Here is a 19,710-nt window from a genome sequence, read left to right as displayed (position 1 = left end):
TGATTTTACTTCTGATACCCTTCGGCACCATGGATTTTCGGTAAACAAAATACAAATTAAATTGCAAACAAGTTTGAAGGTAATAATATGTTTTATCTTTCTGCGGGAAACGAAAAAATGATAAAGGATCATTTTGCAGTTCTTGAATGAAACCTCTCGTAATATCTGCCATAAATGTACTTTGTCGCCGTTGAGATATTTTCAAAAGAAAAAACGTTAAAAAACACAGACTTAAGAATACAAGATTATGTCATGTCTTTTGCCGCAATTTCTTTTTTTTCCTTTTTTTTTCTTTGCTTTTAGTCTTTAATTCTAGTTCTTTTTTTCCCTATTTTTCTTGTGCTTTTTTCTCTTGTTTTCGTGATAAAATTTTCTCGTTTGTTTTAACTGAAAATGAGAAATTCTACTACTAAGAGGGTCTGACCGTCAGCCGTCAAACGTTAAAAAAATTTACAGATTTTAACCATTAGTCGTAAAAAAGTTAACGGAACAAATTTTCCTTTCTACAATGTGTCATTTTGTGTTTTTAGCCGTAAAAAGGCCAAAATTTTAATCGTTAGCCGGAAAGCTATCACCCCACTGTAACCCCCTTGCAAGAGAATATTAATTGTTTATAATCTCTTTACTCTTGCTATCGCCATCGTATTTCAATTTTTTGCATGTTTTTTTTGTCTTATCAATTTGCATTCTACTGTTTATACTTTCCGAACGCAACCAACTCAGATCAGGTCAGCTTCAGGTCTAGCGTAAATTGAATCAGTAATTTTCAATGACAGTTTGATAAACTTTTGAAGTGACACAATCTTTTAACAGCTAAAGAAAAAAAAAAGAAAAAAGACATATTCTCTTGCATTTGGCGGCTACCGTAAGGTCCCTGATGATGATTAGATCGAATTGTATCTTCCCGATGCTCCGCGCAGCCCTGCCATCAAATATTGTTTCAACTCGGTAACTATGTAACAAGCCTGCTACCCACGCAGGCACAAATAAAACTTTAAATTCTGGCTCTACCCCAAAACCTCGGGCAAATCCGCTTGAAAGCTTTTAGTTTTATCCTTCTACCACTGTGGCTGGTCTTAAGGGAACAGAAGTAGTTCAGAACAATCTTATTGGAATCCGTGAGTGCACAACGTACGTGCTGTGTAATATTCGGCAAAGTACTTCAGTTGCTTTGGGTTTCTGCAACAGTTCTCCACCTTAAACAATATTCCAACATTTGTATCTGATAGTTGGGTTATAAAATACTTCATTAAGGTTGGCAATCGCCAAAAATGTTACAAGGTACAAAGAAAGGAAAGCAAGAACATACCTGACAGTTAGAATACTTGTGCGAAACGACATACAGACACACTCCAGAAAAATTTGACTGATTGGCACGAAACTTATTGTAGTATGTTAATGTTGTGCGGAGATTGGAAACTAGGAAACCGCTGAAAGAAGTTACAATAGGACTCATTGTGAACCCTGGTCAATTCTAGTTACGGCTACTTTATGCAAACTAGCAGGAGACATGTGCAGCTATTGGCTGCCTATTTTTATTTTTTTTGGTTGTTGTGTAATTTTCATTACATGATAAAATTACCTGTTTCTGTGGAACGCAAGAACTTTAAAAAGTAAACAGCCCGTGTTTAAAGTATGAATGTGTATCATCGTGTTTATTTTCATGCCTTATCACCGCAGTTGCTCTGTTTTTCGCTCAAGAACTTTCTTCGAGCCCTTCAACTGTCTATCACCACTAATCCGGCGAGCGTTTGTACTCGTTCTCGGTCAGGTATCCGTCAACAGGAGGAGCCATTTCACGAAGGCTATCAGGTTCATAATTTGGTTTCTCCGTCCTTTTTCGAAATGTTGCTTAGAACTTCTCAAGAGTTTCATTAAGGCCTCCAGTTCTTACATTTCAATAATTTCTGCATAGTCCTTTAAACAAGCTCATAACTTCTCGAAAAATTGGAGGACTATTAATGCTTTGATTCAAGCGTTCATTTTTATCTCACACATCGTTTGCTTCCCAATTTCTTTGAAAAAATACAAAAAAAACACAAGCTATGAATTTTTTCACTTGCTATTTGTAATATTTTTGTCGTTCTTGTTGAAACAGAAATCTTTTTTCTAAACCATCACAAAGTTAAACGCTTTTGGTGATTGGGTCAAATATTTTCTCTTCTGTATATTTGGTCAATTCGATTGAGTAAATTTTTATCTCGTTCGTCTTTTTTTTTTTGTGTGCAAAAATTACATCCTCAACGCATAGAAAGCAAAACATGTGGTTGCGAGATAAACAGACTTAAAAATTTATGAAAAATGTTCACACTATACTCTCGGTCAGTTGTGCGGTGAATGTTTCAACCACCAATATCGTATGCATGTCGCTTGGTAACCATTGCCATTAGGCAAGCCTCTTCCCTCGTACGTACTTTTTCTAATTTAAAATTACGTTTTTTTGACTATATTTTCACATAACGCAAACTTTCCTCCTCGTAAACTTTGACTATGGAAGCAGTTCAGTGTTTGCATGACTCAGCAAGTTATGTCTTCCGCTGTGCTTTCTTTCTGCAAATTTAGTTCCGTGTTCATATTTCAATAAATTGTTTCCCAAAAAAGGTGGTCAGGAAACGTAACGCCATTGATTGAATTCATGCAAGCCCTCTCTCTTTTGTTATTTTTTTTTTTATTATTTTCCTGTCCATCATTTTTAAAGCTGTCAGAAATGCAGCTTTTAACTTGACAACGTGGTTTTGTTCTAATTTTACTCAGCATTGTTTCGTTTGTGTTCACGTAGCGACTGATCAAATACGTACTTTGCCATAATTTTAAGTGACGAAAATTTTTTAAATTAGCGTTTTTCCGTGGCCATCTGACCTTAAAGAACTTATTTCTCATCATTCTGTGACAGTTGCTTTTAAATAGCGAGGTAGTTTCCCCGTGGCTTTATTCCACTGCTGCTCGTGCTATTCATGCCTTGACCAGCTTCGGTACAAAGGCGAAAAGATATTTATCATTCGAAACTAAAAGGAATTATCGCAGACAAACGAATTCACATCATACGCTTATCGACAAAGAGACGGATATCGACTTGACGCTTTCGTTCATTATTTGTCAGGTAGGCATTTCAATAACGTTGCATCAGTAAAAATTACTTATGGCAAATTTCCTCTTAATATTTATATAAGATTGCTTCGTGTGTACACTTTTGCTAAAAGGCGAATTTTCTTTGATCTTGTAGCGCAGACGGTCTGTACAAAAAATAATTGAGAACGAACGACTCTTGCGCAATATTGTCTTCAAATAGGAAAATTTAGCTTAAAAAGAAAATTTGTGGAGCTTGCCAGTATAGAGATTTGGTCATATGGCTTTAAATAAATATTTTGAATTCTAACTAACAGCGACCTGGTGATAAATGCCAATTACAAGAAACCGCATTCACTGGTTGAATTATCATTTGCGTTGTAACTAATCATTGTGTCGCAAATGCACTGATAACATTGTTAATGGCGGGCGAAATGTTTGAGATTATTTTCTTTTACATAATTTATTGTAAATTCAGTTTGAGAAATGCATTCTAGAGCTCTTGTAGGCCAAAATAGAAGTTTTAAAATTATTTTTGGTTTCTTTGATTTTTTTTTTAGAGTGAATCTCTACATTACGTAACATGTCTACTGAAGCCGACATGTTACGTCTATCTGCTCGTCCGCGCAACACACGGTCGCATTCCCTCAAACCACAAAGCCAGCCCATGATGCAGTTCAAGCAACGTTCCAAACGTACAATGAGCTTGCCATCGAAACCTGTGCTACTACCGCTGATTAACATACAGCGTTGTCAAGACAACTGGAAGGACGAAAGTGATGAAGATGAAAGTGTGAGAATTGGAGAGGAAATGGGTATGTTACAGTTATAGACATTTGATGCCCTGTAGATGAGATTTTTGAATTAAAAAAAATAATTTTTGACAAGCACAATGTTAGTGTTCGCGTTACTTCGGAGATTTTGATATATTTTACTTAGATATTGTTCAACCATTTTAGACACGTTTAGAAGTTGAATCAACATGACGAACTAAGAAAAGTTTCGTATCAATGCGTGTCCAATGTTTTGTTAATCTACCTAGCTCCATTGAGTTCGCAACGTATGTCTGGTTGTCCTGTTTAAAATTTTATATATTCCTACTATCTTTTATTTTATTTATATAAATCGCAAGTTTTCAATTCCTTTCCCATTTTTTTTAGCGTGGTATACACCAATTGTTGGACTCTCATGCAGCCTCGTAATATATTTCTGGGCATGCGCGCTCGCCTACTATTCGAAGCCTTGAAAAGTCAAAGAAGACGGTTGGTTGCACAGTTCTTTTGAATTCTTTCATTTTTGTTTTTTTGTTTTTTTGTTTTTACATTCATGATGTCGTTAAGAGAGGAGGTGAAAGTTCAGTTTGGGGAAAATCAAATATAATTTGTCTATCCCTTGGATGATTACAACTTTTGGAGACAAGAGATGACATAAACAAAGCTTTATGGCAAATTTTATTAATTAATTAATTATTAGTATTGTTGTTATTATTATTATTATTATTATTAATTTTTTAAATTTATGATGTCTAAAGAAGTGGTGAACGTTTCTAAGACGATTACTTAATATAACTGTGAAGAACGTTTTCCGAAAAAAAAAATTAAGAATCAAAAAGGTCCAAAGTTAAACTGTACGACTTCAGCATGTTTTCCCCCATGTTTTATGAGAGCTCCACTGATCGTTCGCCGGCGAACGAACACTTTAAATATATTCATTGTTACATCAAAATAAAGTTTCTTCATGAATCAGGGGAACATTAGGTTTACGAATTAAAGTTTCAACAAAATATGCCTTAAAGTTGTTATTAATTACTGGCTAAATGGTAACTCTCTTCTTGTGAAATATCAAGTAAAGTATTATGTTAATTACAAAAAAACTAAGCCTTTAAAAGTTACAGTACGTTATTTTCATTCGCTTGCATTACAATGTCTTCCCACCTACACTTAAGCATTTTACAGTTACATGATAACAAAGCTTTTCATAAATGACGTCAACACTTTGTAAATATCAATTAGGTAAGTTGAACTGTGTTTTTCTTAAAAGGAAACAAACTTGTTCTCATAAGCTACACCAAATTTCAAAATTGAAAAGAATGGTATGAAAAGCAAAGAGATGGAAAGCTAATAAAGAATTTAATGAAGAACTCATGAGGTACAAGAAAGAAGAAGAAGAGGAAGTAGAAGAAGGAGTCCACTTCAGCTAGGATTCATCCCTTACTAACCGAGTTCTAGGTTGGTACTGTAACTTACGGAAGAACGAGGTTACTTAACTTACAGTACGGACCGAGACCACGAGATTAGTAAGGTATCTATAACATCTCAATTCAAACAAACTTTTTAATTTAGCGTGTGCCGTATACTGAAATACCGCTCACTAAATTTACCATTCATGGCGCACATATGTACTTAGAGATATGATAAAGGCCCCTTTACTGAATGCTAGGAATATAGAGTCAAATTAAGTCAGATCTTGAATAGAAAATAAGACATGTAAAAGCAATTTTGAATGTGAAGCTTTTCTGCTCATTCGTGCAAACGGGACATTTATCGTCAATTTATTTAAATTACGAACAAACAAAATAAACTAGCTGTGTTATCGATGCCGTTTACTCTTCTTGATTTTGAAAAATATGGAAGTTATCAGGCATGATAATGGAATTAAAACGCCCTATTGATTAAGCACCGCGTTTACTCGAACAGGCAAACATGACGTTCGCCCTATCACGCTTCACGTAAAATAACGTTCACTTTATTGCTTTGGCTACGTGGGACTGAGCTCACGTCACTTCGATTTTCGATGAAGCTGTCTCGTGAGTCAACGTGAGTTCTTGCAGCAGTCTGCTGACGAAAAGTAAGGTATTTGAAGGATTTTAAACATGAAACTTCATCTGTCCTTGTATAAGTTACGGGAAATACTTATTCTGCAATTTTGCGTCAACTAACTTCTACTCTGTGAGAGAAAAGGAGAAGAAAATCTTACGTAAACTGCAGACGTCAAACAGCTCACTTTAACGTAGAAACAGCAAGGTACGGCCGGCAAACGTGAAATATAACGGGAAAATCGGGGTCACGTGATCACTCTTGCCGCTCACGTTTTACGTAAACGCGGTGCTATATCTGTCTATTATTCACATAATTGTTGTCTATTATTTCCATTTGTAATTCCCATTTAATTTTCAAATTTATTTCCCATTTTATTTCCCTCTTTATCTTCCATGTTACTACTTTTTCCATTGGACTGTATCATTCCTTACTTGTGGCGTTTCTAATTTTGGTGAATTTTGGTTTCGACTCCATTCCTCTTTATGTAAGCGCGGCTGCTCCTTCCATCTTTCGTTGGTTTTAAATTTCTACCTGATACCCTAGGCGAAAAAAATCAAAGGAACAAAAACGGTAAGACGATTGAAGAAAAAAAGAACCATTACCTAGAGCATCAATTTATTACATCTTGTGCAACGATGTTTTGAAAGGTAGAACCAAGGATTCGACATCGCCATCATGCAGAACCACTCTGCGCACGATTCACAACTGTTGAAATAAATCTAAACCAGCGGTGCGAGTTGAGCAAATGCACTTAGACAAGCTTACTATATTAATGAGGAAAAGGCAATATCTTTATCACGAAAAATTGTGCCGTGTCTTCTAATTTGTGTTGTTGGGTTTGTATTTCTGGAACATTCGTACTTATTGTTATCAGTTTGAGTATCTTTTCGGTGTTTTTTATGTCTGGTATTTTCAGCGAAACATTTGAAAATTCCTTGAGCTGTAGTTTCGTAATTTTATTGTTTAGGTCCCTTTTTCGAGTTTGTCACCTATTGTGTGTAACCCTTTCACTCTCAGTTGTGACCAAGACAGAATTTCTCCTTACAATATCAATACAATCTCAAGTAAACAAGTGATGAGAATATAGAAAAACATAAACTAGTGGATTGTAATTTCATTCAATACCAAATTCTCCATACTAAAATTATAAGCAATGTATGACAGGCAGGAAGGAGAATTATTGAAGAGATCATACATACATACGTGCATACATACATCATGGGAATGAAAGGTTAAATATTCTGACTTTTCTACGTCCAGGGGTTCATTATGAATCGTGTTGTCGGATGTCTGGATGTAATGTCGCTGTTGTGATATTAAATTTGTTTAATCTTTATGTCGTTTCGAGTTTATTGCTTCAAAAAACCTAAGATGAACGTAGTGACATTTCGTCTTGTCAAGAAGAAGAAGCTTACCCGATAGTTTCCACAGAGTTATGTTGACGAATAGTAGGCCAGCATACATGACCATAGGTACATCACAAGACTACAGGATAGTCCAACAACGGGAGTGTACCACGCTGACAGAAAAAAAATTAATTAAACAGAAAAGTAAGATAATTAAGCAAAAGCAAATTTCAAACATTTTGCCATTCATTAAATAAAGGAGGTTGAGCTTGTGACTTGTGCTCAAATTCAAAGCAAAATTTCCTATTGCAGTTTACCAACATGTCTGGGGGAAACGTGTTTGCATCAGACAGTAGCAAGTAGCGACAGAACTGTCAATATGAACTGCACCTCTGAGAACGAAAGTGATGCATGTACTGAGGCTCCTCTAATTAGAGGGGACCATCTGCCTCGTAGGAAAAATAATCTAAAATTATGATTTGAATTGAAAAGGTTTATCACTCCCTCACCCATACTTTCATGACTCCATCCACTTCTTTGTTCTTCTTCGTCACTGAAGCTTTCTTGGCTGCTGTCTTGGCAGGCTTGTATTGTGATGTGAGGCGGGATTACAGGTTTGGATGGGAGGCTGTAAAGTCGCTTTCTCTGAGTCAGAATATTAGGTTGACTAATTGGCTTGAGAGAATGGGACCGAGTGCTGCGCGGCCGTTCCTGGGATGGAGTAAGCAGGTGAGGTTCGTACATGGTGTCGAGAGTTCTGAAATCAAACTTTAAAGTTCGAGTGTAAATTTCAGAAAGTTGAAAATCTACAAAACATTTCGTTTATTTGAATCCACACTACCCTGCCTCTCATGCGTGTCTTCGGCCCGTCTGGCAAAATTTTCGCCTCGGTAGAGTGCGTTGCGTGGCAAGCCAAAACGTCGGCTTCGAAAGAGACACAAACAAACAAACAGCAAAAACTAGAGATCAAAACAGTACTTTTTTCCTTAATTTCTAAATAAATCCTGAGAAGGATTTGGTAGTAATCAGTTTCGTAAGTGGGTAATACGAAGATCAACTTTGGTGAGGTTAACATAAAGACGGAAATATATTGAAAAAAGGTTTTGACGAAAAAATATCTCGTATCGTAAAAGTCCTTTGATGTACAAGTCCATTTCGAATAATTTCGCGTTTGTATTTTTTTTAAATTCTACTCCTTTTTTTTTTCTCTTCACATGAAAGTTCGCCAGATGGTGAAAATTAGATTTTGAAATGTATTAAATTTTTAACACGTTTGATTGTCGCATTTTAAAAAATGGCATAAATCTCTTGTTGAAAGGCTTTTTTTTCCTTCGCGGTAAGATGTTCAGTGATTGCAGTTTTTGCCACAGATTTGAAGAAAAATTGTTCTCTTACAAGTTTGCTGTAGTTGCGGTTGTTCATATTTCAAATCTCCGCTTTTTTTTTTTTCTTTTTTTTTTTTTTTTAACGTAACCTTACCTATTCCGAGTTTGTTTCTCACCACTTTCTTGGTGAAGGCAGATGTTCTTCTAAGCTCAGTAACTCTTAATGCGACTTTTTTTAAATCATTCTTAAACGCTTCCTAATTACCGTGGACAACTTAAATTGAACTCGGAACAGACGAACCGATGACAGTAATCATACCATTTGCGGCCATGTTTAACATTCAAAGTGGAACAGAAATGAATGCATTTCGTAATTTGGACTAAAAAAAATATTTCGAGTCCATGGCTGAAACACGTTCAGCAATTATGTGTTAAAAACTTTAGGGATTAATTGATCCGCTAAACTATTTTACGTGCAGAGTTTTAGCGAATAACTTCTGTTTGCATTACAATACACCTTTTTTTTTTTTTTTTTTTTTTTTTTAAAAAAAGGTGGCTACTCTCAGATGATATAGGCCTTCCAACAGGAACAGAAATCAAAATTCAGCGCACGTATATGAACTTGTCCTTAAGTAACCTTTCAACTTTATTGATTAATCGCTTTCACCTTTTTTTCTTTTTTAACAATCGTTGTTCAATTACATTAAGGGTATTGGCCAAAAATTGCATACTCTCAAATTACCCACCAAAAAGAAAAGACAGGAATATTCGGTTTTTAAACGGAATCTGTTTCATTCTAAGAAATAATATATGGCCAAGTTGCAAAACATTTTAGACTAAAAGCACACTAACATCTGGTGTTTAATCTCGTGTAAACTGCTGTGAAGAATCTGTAGGTGGACAGATTTAATGCAAGAAAATTAATTATTTGAATCTCGTGCTTTGGAAATCAAAAATCACAATTCATTTGCATATCCTATAGACATCGGTCATAATACAAATTTCTTCATGTTTTTGACTTACTACCGGAAAGAACCAGACAATGTTTCTTTTTAATTTCTAGAAATAAAGAGAGGAAGTTTATAACCCATAACTTACCTGTGACGTATACCAACTTAAATTTTGTTTAGTTTGGTCACGAGATTTAAACAGACAAATAGGGTTATGAACGAAGCGATATTTTTAAATCGCGTTACTTCCTACGGTTTCATGATATTTCTTTGTATGCTGGGCTTTCAATTTAAGGTACTTGCTTGGTTTAAACACTAGCGTTGAGGAAAATTAATCAGACTGTTAATTGGAGCATATGTATCTCAAACACTGCAATGAGTTAAATTTCGTCTCTTTCTATAAAATGAAAACATTCACATGACACTAACCTGTGTTGGTAGTGAATCGCGAATGGCTTCGTCAACAGCTCAATACCCGTCCAAAATCTCCGAGTGTTTAACATCCAAAAGGCAAACAACGATTCCTCGTGATCCTAATGTGTTCGAGAGACCTTATTCTAAACAACATAAAGCACAATATTCTTCGTTTGAACGCTGATTAATATGTGGCTGTGAAAACAAATCGAGCTCTGGTTCATCTGATGAACTTCACGAACAATGACTGTCATATACTCAAAGACTGTAATTCAAACAAACAGGATGTAAAGAAATTAAAATGTGGCCAGCAATATTCTAGCTCAACAGTGGCTGAATTGTATTCGTCAATCAAGCCTAAAATTGATGAACGTTTTTCAATGCAAACCGGTAATGACTGGTCAATAAATTAATTGATAGTTTCTAATTATAGAACCTAAGTTGCTCTAACAAAAATATCTTTGACAGAAACCGCAGGTCATGGGTTTAATTTCTTCAGATGGAATTAGGATCAAGCCGCTCTGAAGACATTTTATCTCACACGATTTTAGTTTAAGATTCAGGCGCCATTTTCTCTCCTCGCAGCCATGTGAAAATGGTTAATTTAAAACAGAAAAAAAAAAGTTTGAGCGCCCACAAATATTTTTATAAGCTGTGAGAGGTTGATTGCCTTGTCTGATTTCTATGACTACAATCCAGATTATCTTTCGGAAGTTTCCAGTATATTTGTATAAAAAACATTTGAGCTTCCGGCCCAAAAAAATTAAGGCCAAATAACAAAAGCAATCCTAACGTATTTGGATATCTAGCATTTTCCGTAGAATCGATTTGAAAATGTTTATCCTAAACTTCAAAAAATACATGAACTGTTTCTCGTGCTTTTTTCGGGTGTTCATGCTGGTTCTGCTCTTTCGTAAGTTCGCATTTCAATAATTTTTTTTGTCATTTGTTCGTTTTATCTTTATGCGTTTTTACGTTCCGTCCGAAGGTGACATACAGTGGTAGTCTGCCTACACATTCCTCTAACTTACGATTTCCATACGTTCAAACTGGAATAGATTTCGTATTCTTAGTACTTGCCAGAGACTAATTGTTTACCACGATAAAGAAATTAAACTGTAAGCTCCAAAATGCATCCTTAAAATAAATTCACCGATCTCAAATCTTACTTAAAAGCTATGTCAGATTAAACTTAAATCTCACACCCAGCTGACAGCAATAATGACTTTTCCGGTTCAGTTTGCTTACCCTTGCGACCTGTTTTCTTAGTCTGCCTCAAAAAATTGTGTCGATGTCAAAGATTTGTGTTATGCAAATCAACCTATGGCCAACATCCTCATTTCAATCTTACACAATTCAATCTGTGGTTTATCGCCCACACCTCACCGCAAAAAGCGTCACCTCTCGACGCAAAATAGCAAGATTTTGACGAACATGTACATGTCAAAATTCCGCCCGCTGAACTTCAGACATTTGACAAAGCGGACTAATATTTACTCTCTGTCGTGAAAATTTGCACAATACCTGCCATTTTATCTACTTTTGAGTCGAGAAAATTAAATTTAGGCTCTTCTCTTCTAGACAAATATTATTGACTTTCAAATTTTGAGGAAACATTTTAATTAGGGGCCGCTTTGACGATTATTAAAAATTTCAGGAAACTAATAAAATCCTAACCAGAGATTTTTATAGATTCTGATATCTGACTAGATTCTTAATAAAAAAAAAATCGACTATGCACCCAATAATTAGTTTATTTCCCATAACAAATACCATGAAAATAGATACAAGGCTTTGTTCGACCTATGTGTCTGCTTAATACCTGTTATTTGCTTCAAGCTAATTCCTTTGAGGTCACGAAAATCCCATTGCAATATCTATGCAGAATTTACAACAGGAGTATTGCAATCGAATGTTTCAAGTTATTATAGAATTCATATGCCTACCCACTCTCCCTGTTTGGTGTTTTCCATTCGTTCGACAAATCCTCAGACCTATTTCGAATTTCGATGGCGTTGTCAGTAGTACTGTAAAACTCGTCTTCTGTGGTTAATTTTAAATACAAAACGTGGATCGTGTCACATTCTTCAATTTCAAGATAGTTTGACGCAATTACTTTCGAAACGTGCCGTCAAGACGACGTCGTTGGCCGTTAACGAGAGAGAACGGACTATCTACTTTCCTTTGATATGCCTTAAATGGACATACATTGAAGTCGATGCAACCCTAATAACAAAAGGAAGATGTAAAGTACTTTTTTAAAATATGCGACTATCATATAACAGCAGTTTAAAAATTAAAACAGAGCTCTGGCACTAATCCATCTGTATTGCATTCTTAATTTGACAAGGTCGCTTGAGGTGTACTTTACTGAAAACTCATAAGTTTTTTGTAGACGTATAACCAGACCCAATCTGAGAATGCAAAGGCCAGAGAGACATTGATAACGCATAAAATCAAGAGAGATGTTGTTACTGGTAACAACTATATAAAAGGTCATAAAAGCACAATTTTACGACTCAATAATTTTCAAGAAGCAGGAAAGGGTGGCAAGTATCCATTAACGTGTCAAAGTCGCTTTAGGAGTGAAAATGAAGCGAATAAAGACCAGATGGTCGACAGCGCCATGTTGTCTCGGCTTCTAAGATTATTCTGATCACCTCTAAGAAATTTCTCAAGTGAAAAAATTCTAACGTGGCCTTATGTGATTGCGGGTTCGATCAGTAGCCCAAAAGACCACGATCACTGTGACAGGGCTGTTAAAATTAATGATACGTGCTTATTGACTAAGTGGCAGGGCCGTGCGGGAAAGTCTTTGGCTTGACGTCATATGCACAGACTGAGCGCAATAAGGGCCGTACATGGTGACCGAGACCCGAATATTTTCCCTTTCGGCCCGGCCTAGCTCAATCAATAAGTCCGATAAGTATTTTATCCCATGACCATTAGTCGTATACGACTGCTAAAAAAAAGAAGACTTTTACAGCGAAACTATTCTTTAATTTCGACGAGAAGGAGCAAAAAACTCTTAATTCATCTTATTTTCTTTCTTTTTAAGTGAGATTTTAGTGCCGCAATTACCGTATTTTCTCAATTAAACGCCGGACCCATGTTAAACGCCGGCCTCGAAAAAGCGCCGAACCCAAACTGTCGATTTTTAAATAAACGCCGGGTGCGTTTAATCGAGAAAATACGGTAGATTCAAGTTCTTAAAAAAAATGCAAGGAACGCTGTGAGCTAGCCTTTTAAGGCTGCCTTTTCTGGACCGCCTCAAGTCAATCTGTCCGAACCTACACAAGTCAGCTTTTACGATGGTTTTTAATCGTGGATATGCGAATCATAGAAACAAGTAACGTGGGGTGAACTACAATATGCAAATTTCGTGGCGTTGGCACAGGCTTAGAAGTCTGGGGAGAACATGAATTTTTAAATACGACGAATCATATGGGGAAGACTTTTGTGCAGATAGCAGCTCAATTCTGTTTCTTGGAACTACAGGCTCATAAGCCTTCAGAAAAATCAATCTATATTCTATTTCTATTCTGCCCAGATTGAGTATTTCCACGTGTTCACTGTTGTGTTACTTTGATCTATTGGTCATAATTTATGATGATTCGTGTGATTACTATTGATTACTACAGTGCAATTTCCGGCGGTATGAGACTTGAAAGATGGTTACATCAAAAGAAATACGTACAAGAAAAAATATCTTTTATTCATTGAGCGCAAAGTATTTTGCCGCAAATAAACTAGAATGGAAAGTTTTATGTCGATGCCACCGAGTGCTAGCTTTTGATGCTTTACCAGGAGAAAATGTTGAAAAAGATGAAGAAATTTTCTACTCCAAAAGTTTCACCATGAAAGTTGTGCAGGGGCACCTCACCAAGTCATATGTGTAGACTAATAAGCAGAACTATCATGGTCTATCATGATCACGTGGCACCGCCTTTCAATAGAAGACCTCTCTACCCATTCCCCTTTATAGGGGAGGTGCAGTTTGATAATCACGTGGGTTTTTTTCATTTTTCTCCTCTACCACTTGTAATGTTCCAACCAATCTGATCCAATTTCATTATGCCCACTTCTTAAAGGCCGGAAATTCCATCAAGTCACTTATTGACATTGTACTCGAAAAGACACAAAGGTCAAGATTAATAACTCTTGCTTTGATGAAGTACAACACAAATGGAGCTAAGAAAAAACAACAAAAATATCTCCAGATATAATTTATTTCAGGTTATTGTCAAGTTCTATGCCCATAGTACATCAAAGTGGTCCTGCAATTGATTTGACAGGCCCTTAATCGAGACAAAAACAGTACTACCAAATTTATCAAACTGTTGATGTCGCCAATTATCCTATAACTACTTATCCTGTCGGGCAAAGAGATGTCTGGACGGCTATTTCATTGTTTTGCCTGATGAAAATTATTTTGTCTTAAGTCTGTAGTTGAGACATGTCAGTCTTCTACTTTACAAATCTTTCTTGTTCATAACATCTAATCTTTTCGGTTTTAATGATCTGATCCACCTAGAAAGCTATTTCAAACAGTATTTAGGGGTCAATTGCCTATGCCATCAAAATTGCTTACACCAGTAACGAAGAACAAGAAACAGCGAACTAATAGTCATAGTAATAGTTTAAATTTTGAATATGCTTCTAGCGTAGACTGCAAAGAATATGTTATTTAATGATAGAGTGAATTGTAACTTGTCTTCATGAGCGGGAGAAGAAAATGGTTTTCTTGTCATCAGCTGATAAGGACAGGAGGCATGCCCATACGTATAGCAAAAGACTAATCAAGAGTCCCGCTATTGGTGTAAACCAATCTGTAAGAAGAGGAAAAAGCACTCCACGAGTTAATAATGTAGCCTAGTAAAACTAAAGCAAATTCTCGAACGTGATTGGTTACCACCAGCCATGTTTGAGCATCAATAGGATAGTTTAGGCATCATGCACGTAATTTGACAGCGATCATGTAATAAATAGAATTTCAAAGTGTTTACGCGTCATGCTCATGGAGTTGGAAAGGACGTGTCTTATGTGCAGCTACTTCAGCCACTTTACTAACTGAAGTATCAACTATGCTATCAAGGAAATTGGATGGCACAATTCTTTTTTTTTGCGCAATGATATATATAAAAGCAAGCTCCAAAAAAGCTCGTTACCTGAGCTCTTTTACCTTATCCATAAAATAGCTTTCTAATATAAAATCGAGAACATGAATTAAAAGCCTTGCTTCTCTTTCACACTTTTCTCTTTTAAAGCTTTAAGTAACTATGTGTGCAATTAAGGGAATTAGGACTGGAATTTTTGTATTCTTTTATGTGTGAGTGCTGTATATGCCGGCCTTGTAGCCGTAAGTATGTTGTACAGTGACTGTGCTGTAATTGTGTTATATTGTATTGTAAAATCTTAAGTTTGTAATAATGTGGTGTTATATCATTGTAGTTTGTAGGGCAGGTGTTGTTGTGCAATTTGCAGAGTTCATTGCTGTTTTTTTTATGAAAACTTATAACCAATGGCTGTTTTTCTTCTTTTTTTTTTCCTCAAATTTTCATAGTTATAATTCACCGCTAACAGGACTTCGTGTAATCCAATTGTGTCTGTAATGATACACGCGATTAAAAATCCAACTTCCCATTTGCGATCGGCCGGTTTGGTTAATCTATCGTTCGGATGGTTACAGGCCGAAATGGACTTCATTCTGTCCAATAAATATTATTTATAGTGTATAAATGTATTGATATCTAGGAAGCAAAGGCGCTCTATTCAATTCTCTACATTCTTAAGAGTTCAGCATGCATCAATTAAGAGTGATTCTATTGCGAAGGCTAGTTATGACTGCCGCTCATGTTATGTCAAAAGCTTTGTTAATCGGTCGAGTGTTTTAAGGTCTTGTCTCTAAAAACTGCGGATTGGTTAGTTTTTGTCGTGAACCTATTGGCTGTGAGACTCGAGGGACGTACAGGGAATCTCGAATCTCATCATAAGAGTTAGCCTCGATCCTGTCGGGAAATTCTTGAGTTTAATGTCGTCAAAAAATCAAATGAACGGTAACGGTATTTCAGTGTTAACACATCTCGAAAGAAGTATGATCTAAGTCGCCCAACGGACTTTCCATAGATAGTCGTTTAATCACGGTATTCAATATTTTAGGTTAAGCATATAGCAGGATCCTAGAACATAATCGTCAACAAATTGGCTTGATTTTTGGCATTAAAATAATGAATGTTTCTCTTCAGCATCATATATATTTGAAGGTACGACAAAGTTCATCTTGTCTTGGAGTGAATGTACTTACGCATCTCGTCATGACAGTTTTCTGGGTAACTCTGTATGGGCTGTTGTTCTGGGGGATGCATTTCGTCATCCAGTCGGGAGTCCTCGGGAGTCTCCGAGATTGGCGGGGGAATGGCCGGTTTTTCTCTTGCTGGGAGGCTTAGCGTTCTTCTGGAGCGATGAGTTGATAAAGTTGGAGGGTTGTTGAAAGATTGGCTTCGGAAGGCACGTGTTTGTGCATTTGCATCACTTATGTGCAGTGACAGGGTGATTCGTTCACCCATTTTCCTGTCTTTTTTCTAAAAAATGACATCAATTATAAATAGAAATATCATTTGAAATATTCTTATATCATTTAACATAAGATAGAGATTTCATGTAACTCAGTCTTCGCTTACATGGGCTGCATAGAGTCTGATAGAATCACTAAAATTATGCCAGCAAAGTTTATGTCCCCCACGAGTGACTAGCATCAGACACATTTCCCTAAATCGTACATCAAGGTCTTGATGGTAAAGTAAATGATCACCAACTAAAGAAGCTTTTGATTGTTAAACAAATTCTCTTTGTCCGTACCTTACTCAAATGTATGGAGAGCAGTTTATAGAACATTCGTACAAAAAAGAAATGGGAAGATCAAAGAAAATGACGATAAATGTTTCGCTCTTGTGAAAGGTAGTAACATAATTGTTATTTTCATGATCATTATTGCCATTTTTTTTGTTTGTCAAACAGAATGATGCAAATTTAAAAAAAAAAGACATTGACTGGATGAAAACCTAGTGTCAGAAATCCAGACAAACAACCTTACCGAAAATCTGGTATTTCTGACAGACATTATAAAGAGAAAGATAATAGATTTAAATTGGAAAAAGAAAAAGAGTATGATATTGTTAAAACGTCACTATCAGTCAATATTTTGAAGGAATATATTACACTGATGACGTCAGCATCAGATGACATCCCAAAATTTATGGCTAATAAAAAGGACAAAAGAAAAAGAGCTACCTTTTATTTCACGCTCTGAAGGACTTACTAAATCTACTAGATACCTCTTAGTTTGAAATACAGGGCGACTTTTTCGCATTGAAATCCAGTTGTCTACCGCTCGCTCGTAGTTATTTCACAGGAGATAATTGCTGTTTCAAGATATCTTAAAAGCGAAAACGACTCAAAATGACACATATATCTTTTAAGATCTTTAAACGCAAACACTTATTTGTAGTGTATTTTTACAAGGGTCTGATGATACAATCGATAAAATCTTTTATTTACTAATTACTTGACGTCATGGGGAGTTATTAAACCCCAGTGAGGTTAAGTTCGGAGGAGATCAAACCGAAACAAATCTGTAAAGAGTAACGCTGAACATTAACAAAACATAAACAAAACTGAATCAATCAAAAAGGGAGGATTTTCCCGGTCCTAAATTAAGTACTTATTTCATGTTTTAAGAGAGTGTTAAGAGCGCATGGCAGTATTTCTGATCTGTTTTATTAATATCCGGCTGTTTTGGTATACTCAAGCTTTTCCTCAGGTTAGAATCGAAATGAGCGTTTTTTCTTTTTAATTTAGGCGATTCAGTCACTCGTCGGTAGGAAAGCGAAAAGCCAGATATTTATTACATTCATTTTTTTTTAAAGAGCTCGGTATTGATCGTCTTTAGTATTTAGACCGAAGTTCCATTGTGAAACATAACAGAAAGCAGAGGTGATGAATAACATACGCTGTACTCAGTACTGCGATCATATTCAACCTGTTTCTTTCTTTGTCGGAAATTCGAACGGGTCTACATCTGAAGAGAAAAAAAAGATATTAACTCACCTTAAAATAACTGAATGTATCTATTTCAGTCAAAAGTCGCTTTGGTTCTTAAATTCCAGCATTTTTATAGGAAAATGTCCACACGCCTTTTTGTTGACCAAACCTCAGAGTCGCATATGTTCCTTCGAAAATATTCACGCCAAATGTGACATCACGATGAAATCCCTCCAAAATAAATCAAACAAACTGTCTCACAGAGCCTGATAATTAATAACAATACAGGAACCGCGAATGAGGAGAACTTCCTAAACACCTCACAGAAAAACAACCATTGGTTTATTAGATATTTGACGGTTTTTATTATCAAACTATCAATCTCTATGAGTTAAAATCTTTATGCATTGTACCCGCCATAATTAATAACACATGCAAAAAGCTCAACTCGTCATAAAATCTGCAACCTGGTTCAACATTTCTGTTTCACGAGCTATTTGAAGCAAATAATGTTTTGAAAGCTTTTACAAAATTTGCAAGCAAATTGTTCCCATAACAAAGCTTACTGCAAAGATTTTCATTTCGCTGACAGAAACCCCATCCAACTGTTGTCGGTGTCCAGAGCTGTCAATATTTTTGATACCTATCAAAATAAAATAATTGATGATAGGATAGTTTGTCAATTACTCGCCTTCGGCCAGCAAAATACAATTTCTTTTTATGAGTCTTCTAACATCCCACGGTGTTTTTACGCCAGTAAACTAATGAAAAGAATGAAATGTTACTCGATAGTATTTCAATAGTCAGAGTGTCCTGCCTCTCAAAGATGGATTTTAGGACTATAAACCAACATTGTGTATCGCAGTTTTAACATACAAAATTTCCTCTTAAATTAAAATGTGTAGTGTCACATTATTTTGAACCTGACTGCGAAATTGCCACAAAGCTGGTTTACTAAAATACCTTGTAGTTCTTTTACATCCTCGAATCAGTCACGCTGCAGAAATACACTGAACTCCGTCGATCACCTATGAAAATAACTTTTCAAAGAAGACAAAGAATAGTGCTCAGTACGCTTTGTTTAACAACAAGTTTTCAGGTACGCAACGGTAAGTGAAACAATAAAAAGTTCAGAAAAGAGAAAGTATGTGGATCTCATCAGACGTTTTGATGTGTAGTATCGCTGAGCATTTTAGGAGCTGTACCGTATTATGAAGAGCCCGCAAAGCGAGTCAAGAATGAAACAGCGAGTATCCAACTGTTTGTCTCATATGCATTTTTCCGCATAAAGTGGAAAAAGTAAAGCAAATAGAGACGCGATTTGTGACAAGTCTTGTATATTAACACTCTTCGGATTGGTTCATGAGACGTCAAACTGTCAAACACGGTTTTGAAACGATTTAAAGTTGAATTTTATTTTTCCTAAGGCGGGAAAAGTGAAGCAAATAGAGACGCGATTTGCGACAGGTCTTGCATGTTAACACTCTGGTCGGATTGGTTCATGAGACGTCAAACTGTCAAACACGGTTTTGAAACGATTTAAAGTTGAATTATATTTGCGCTCGTTATTAAAAATCGTTCACATTTAAAAGTGCTGCAAATCCAAAAGGGACCTTTCAACAATGAACATTATTTGAATAATTTTTCACCACTGACAAAAACGTTTCAATTTACCGAAAGAAAAACTCTCTCTAAGCATCTAACAAAGGTGCGAAAGAGAACTTCAAATCCTCATTTCATTTTCTTCATC

General features: G+C 35.9%; 3 protein-coding genes across 10 annotated transcripts; 1 reads left to right on the top strand and 2 right to left on the bottom strand.

The window, feature by feature from the left end:
* The first annotated feature begins 1,402 nt into the window (after positions 1-1,402).
* On the top strand, positions 1,403-5,662 carry LOC113682774 (uncharacterized). 3 transcript variants are annotated; one of them, XM_089193539.1, is made up of 4 exons: positions 2,043-3,100; positions 3,627-3,881; positions 4,227-4,328; positions 5,295-5,662. In XM_089193539.1, the coding sequence occupies exons 2-3, from the start codon at positions 3,650-3,652 to the stop codon at positions 4,310-4,312; spliced, it is 318 nt and encodes a 105-aa protein (XP_089049665.1). In that variant the 5' UTR covers positions 2,043-3,100; positions 3,627-3,649; the 3' UTR covers positions 4,313-4,328; positions 5,295-5,662. The 3 variants fall into 3 exon arrangements, with proteins under 3 accessions (XP_089049663.1, XP_089049665.1, XP_089049664.1); XM_089193538.1 differs by having other exon boundaries at positions 5,107-5,662; XM_089193537.1 differs by lacking the exon at positions 2,043-3,100 and adding an exon at positions 1,403-1,812 and having other exon boundaries at positions 4,227-5,662.
* LOC149034451 (uncharacterized) lies at positions 4,505-12,174 on the bottom strand. Of its 6 annotated transcripts, none has more exons than XM_089193534.1 (5): positions 11,869-12,171; positions 9,936-9,983; positions 7,741-7,999; positions 7,301-7,404; positions 4,505-6,424 (listed from the first exon to the last, which is right to left on the bottom strand). In XM_089193534.1, the coding sequence occupies exons 3-4, from the start codon at positions 7,973-7,975 to the stop codon at positions 7,319-7,321; spliced, it is 321 nt and encodes a 106-aa protein (XP_089049660.1). In that variant the 5' UTR covers positions 7,976-7,999; positions 9,936-9,983; positions 11,869-12,171; the 3' UTR covers positions 4,505-6,424; positions 7,301-7,318. The 6 variants fall into 6 exon arrangements, with proteins under 6 accessions (XP_089049660.1, XP_089049659.1, XP_089049657.1 ...); XM_089193533.1 differs by lacking the exon at positions 11,869-12,171 and adding an exon at positions 11,169-11,618 and having other exon boundaries at positions 9,936-10,063; XM_089193531.1 differs by lacking the exon at positions 9,936-9,983 and having other exon boundaries at positions 11,867-12,174.
* Positions 12,175-14,131: 1,957 nt separating this feature from the next.
* On the bottom strand, positions 14,132-19,199 carry LOC113682770 (uncharacterized). The gene is made up of 5 exons (XM_027199957.2): positions 18,924-19,199; positions 18,527-18,603; positions 18,027-18,191; positions 16,225-16,501; positions 14,132-14,749 (listed from the first exon to the last, which is right to left on the bottom strand). Exons 4-5 carry the CDS (start codon positions 16,484-16,486, stop codon positions 14,637-14,639), a joined length of 375 nt encoding a protein of 124 aa, XP_027055758.2. The 5' UTR covers positions 16,487-16,501; positions 18,027-18,191; positions 18,527-18,603; positions 18,924-19,199; the 3' UTR covers positions 14,132-14,636.
* Positions 19,200-19,710: the final 511 nt, after the last annotated feature.

Source organism: Pocillopora damicornis, chromosome 14 (genome assembly GCF_964200805.1).
Source record: "Pocillopora damicornis chromosome 14, jaPocDami1.2, whole genome shotgun sequence".
NCBI classification, from domain to species: Eukaryota; Metazoa; Cnidaria; class Anthozoa; order Scleractinia; family Pocilloporidae; genus Pocillopora; species Pocillopora damicornis.
Note: the sequence above shows the minus strand (reverse complement) of the source record. Positions and strands in the feature narration are given on the sequence as shown.

Excerpts from the sequence above, each read along its gene's own strand:
- LOC113682774 (XM_089193537.1), top strand. The coding sequence starts at position 3,650 with ATGTCTACTGAAGCCGACATGTTACGTCTATCTGCTCGTCCGCGCAAC. Across the intron at positions 3,882-4,226 it reads GAGAATTGGAGAGGAAATGG|CGTGGTATACACCAATTGTT; the intron begins GTATGTTACAGT and ends CATTTTTTTTAG.
- LOC149034451 (XM_089193531.1), bottom strand. The coding sequence starts at position 11,893 with ATGGAAAACACCAAACAGGGAGAGTGG. Across the intron at positions 8,000-11,866 it reads ACACCAAACAGGGAGAGTGG|TTTGATTTCAGAACTCTCGA; the intron begins GTAGGCATATGA and ends CGAACTTTAAAG. Across the intron at positions 7,405-7,740 it reads ATGGAGTCATGAAAGTATGG|CGTGGTACACTCCCGTTGTT; the intron begins GTGAGGGAGTGA and ends TTTTTCTGTCAG.
- LOC113682770 (XM_027199957.2), bottom strand. The coding sequence starts at position 16,486 with ATGGGTGAACGAATCACCCTGTCACTGCACATAAGTGATGCAAATGCA. Across the intron at positions 14,750-16,224 it reads AAACTGTCATGACGAGATGC|ATTGGTTTACACCAATAGCG; the intron begins GTAAGTACATTC and ends CTCTTCTTACAG.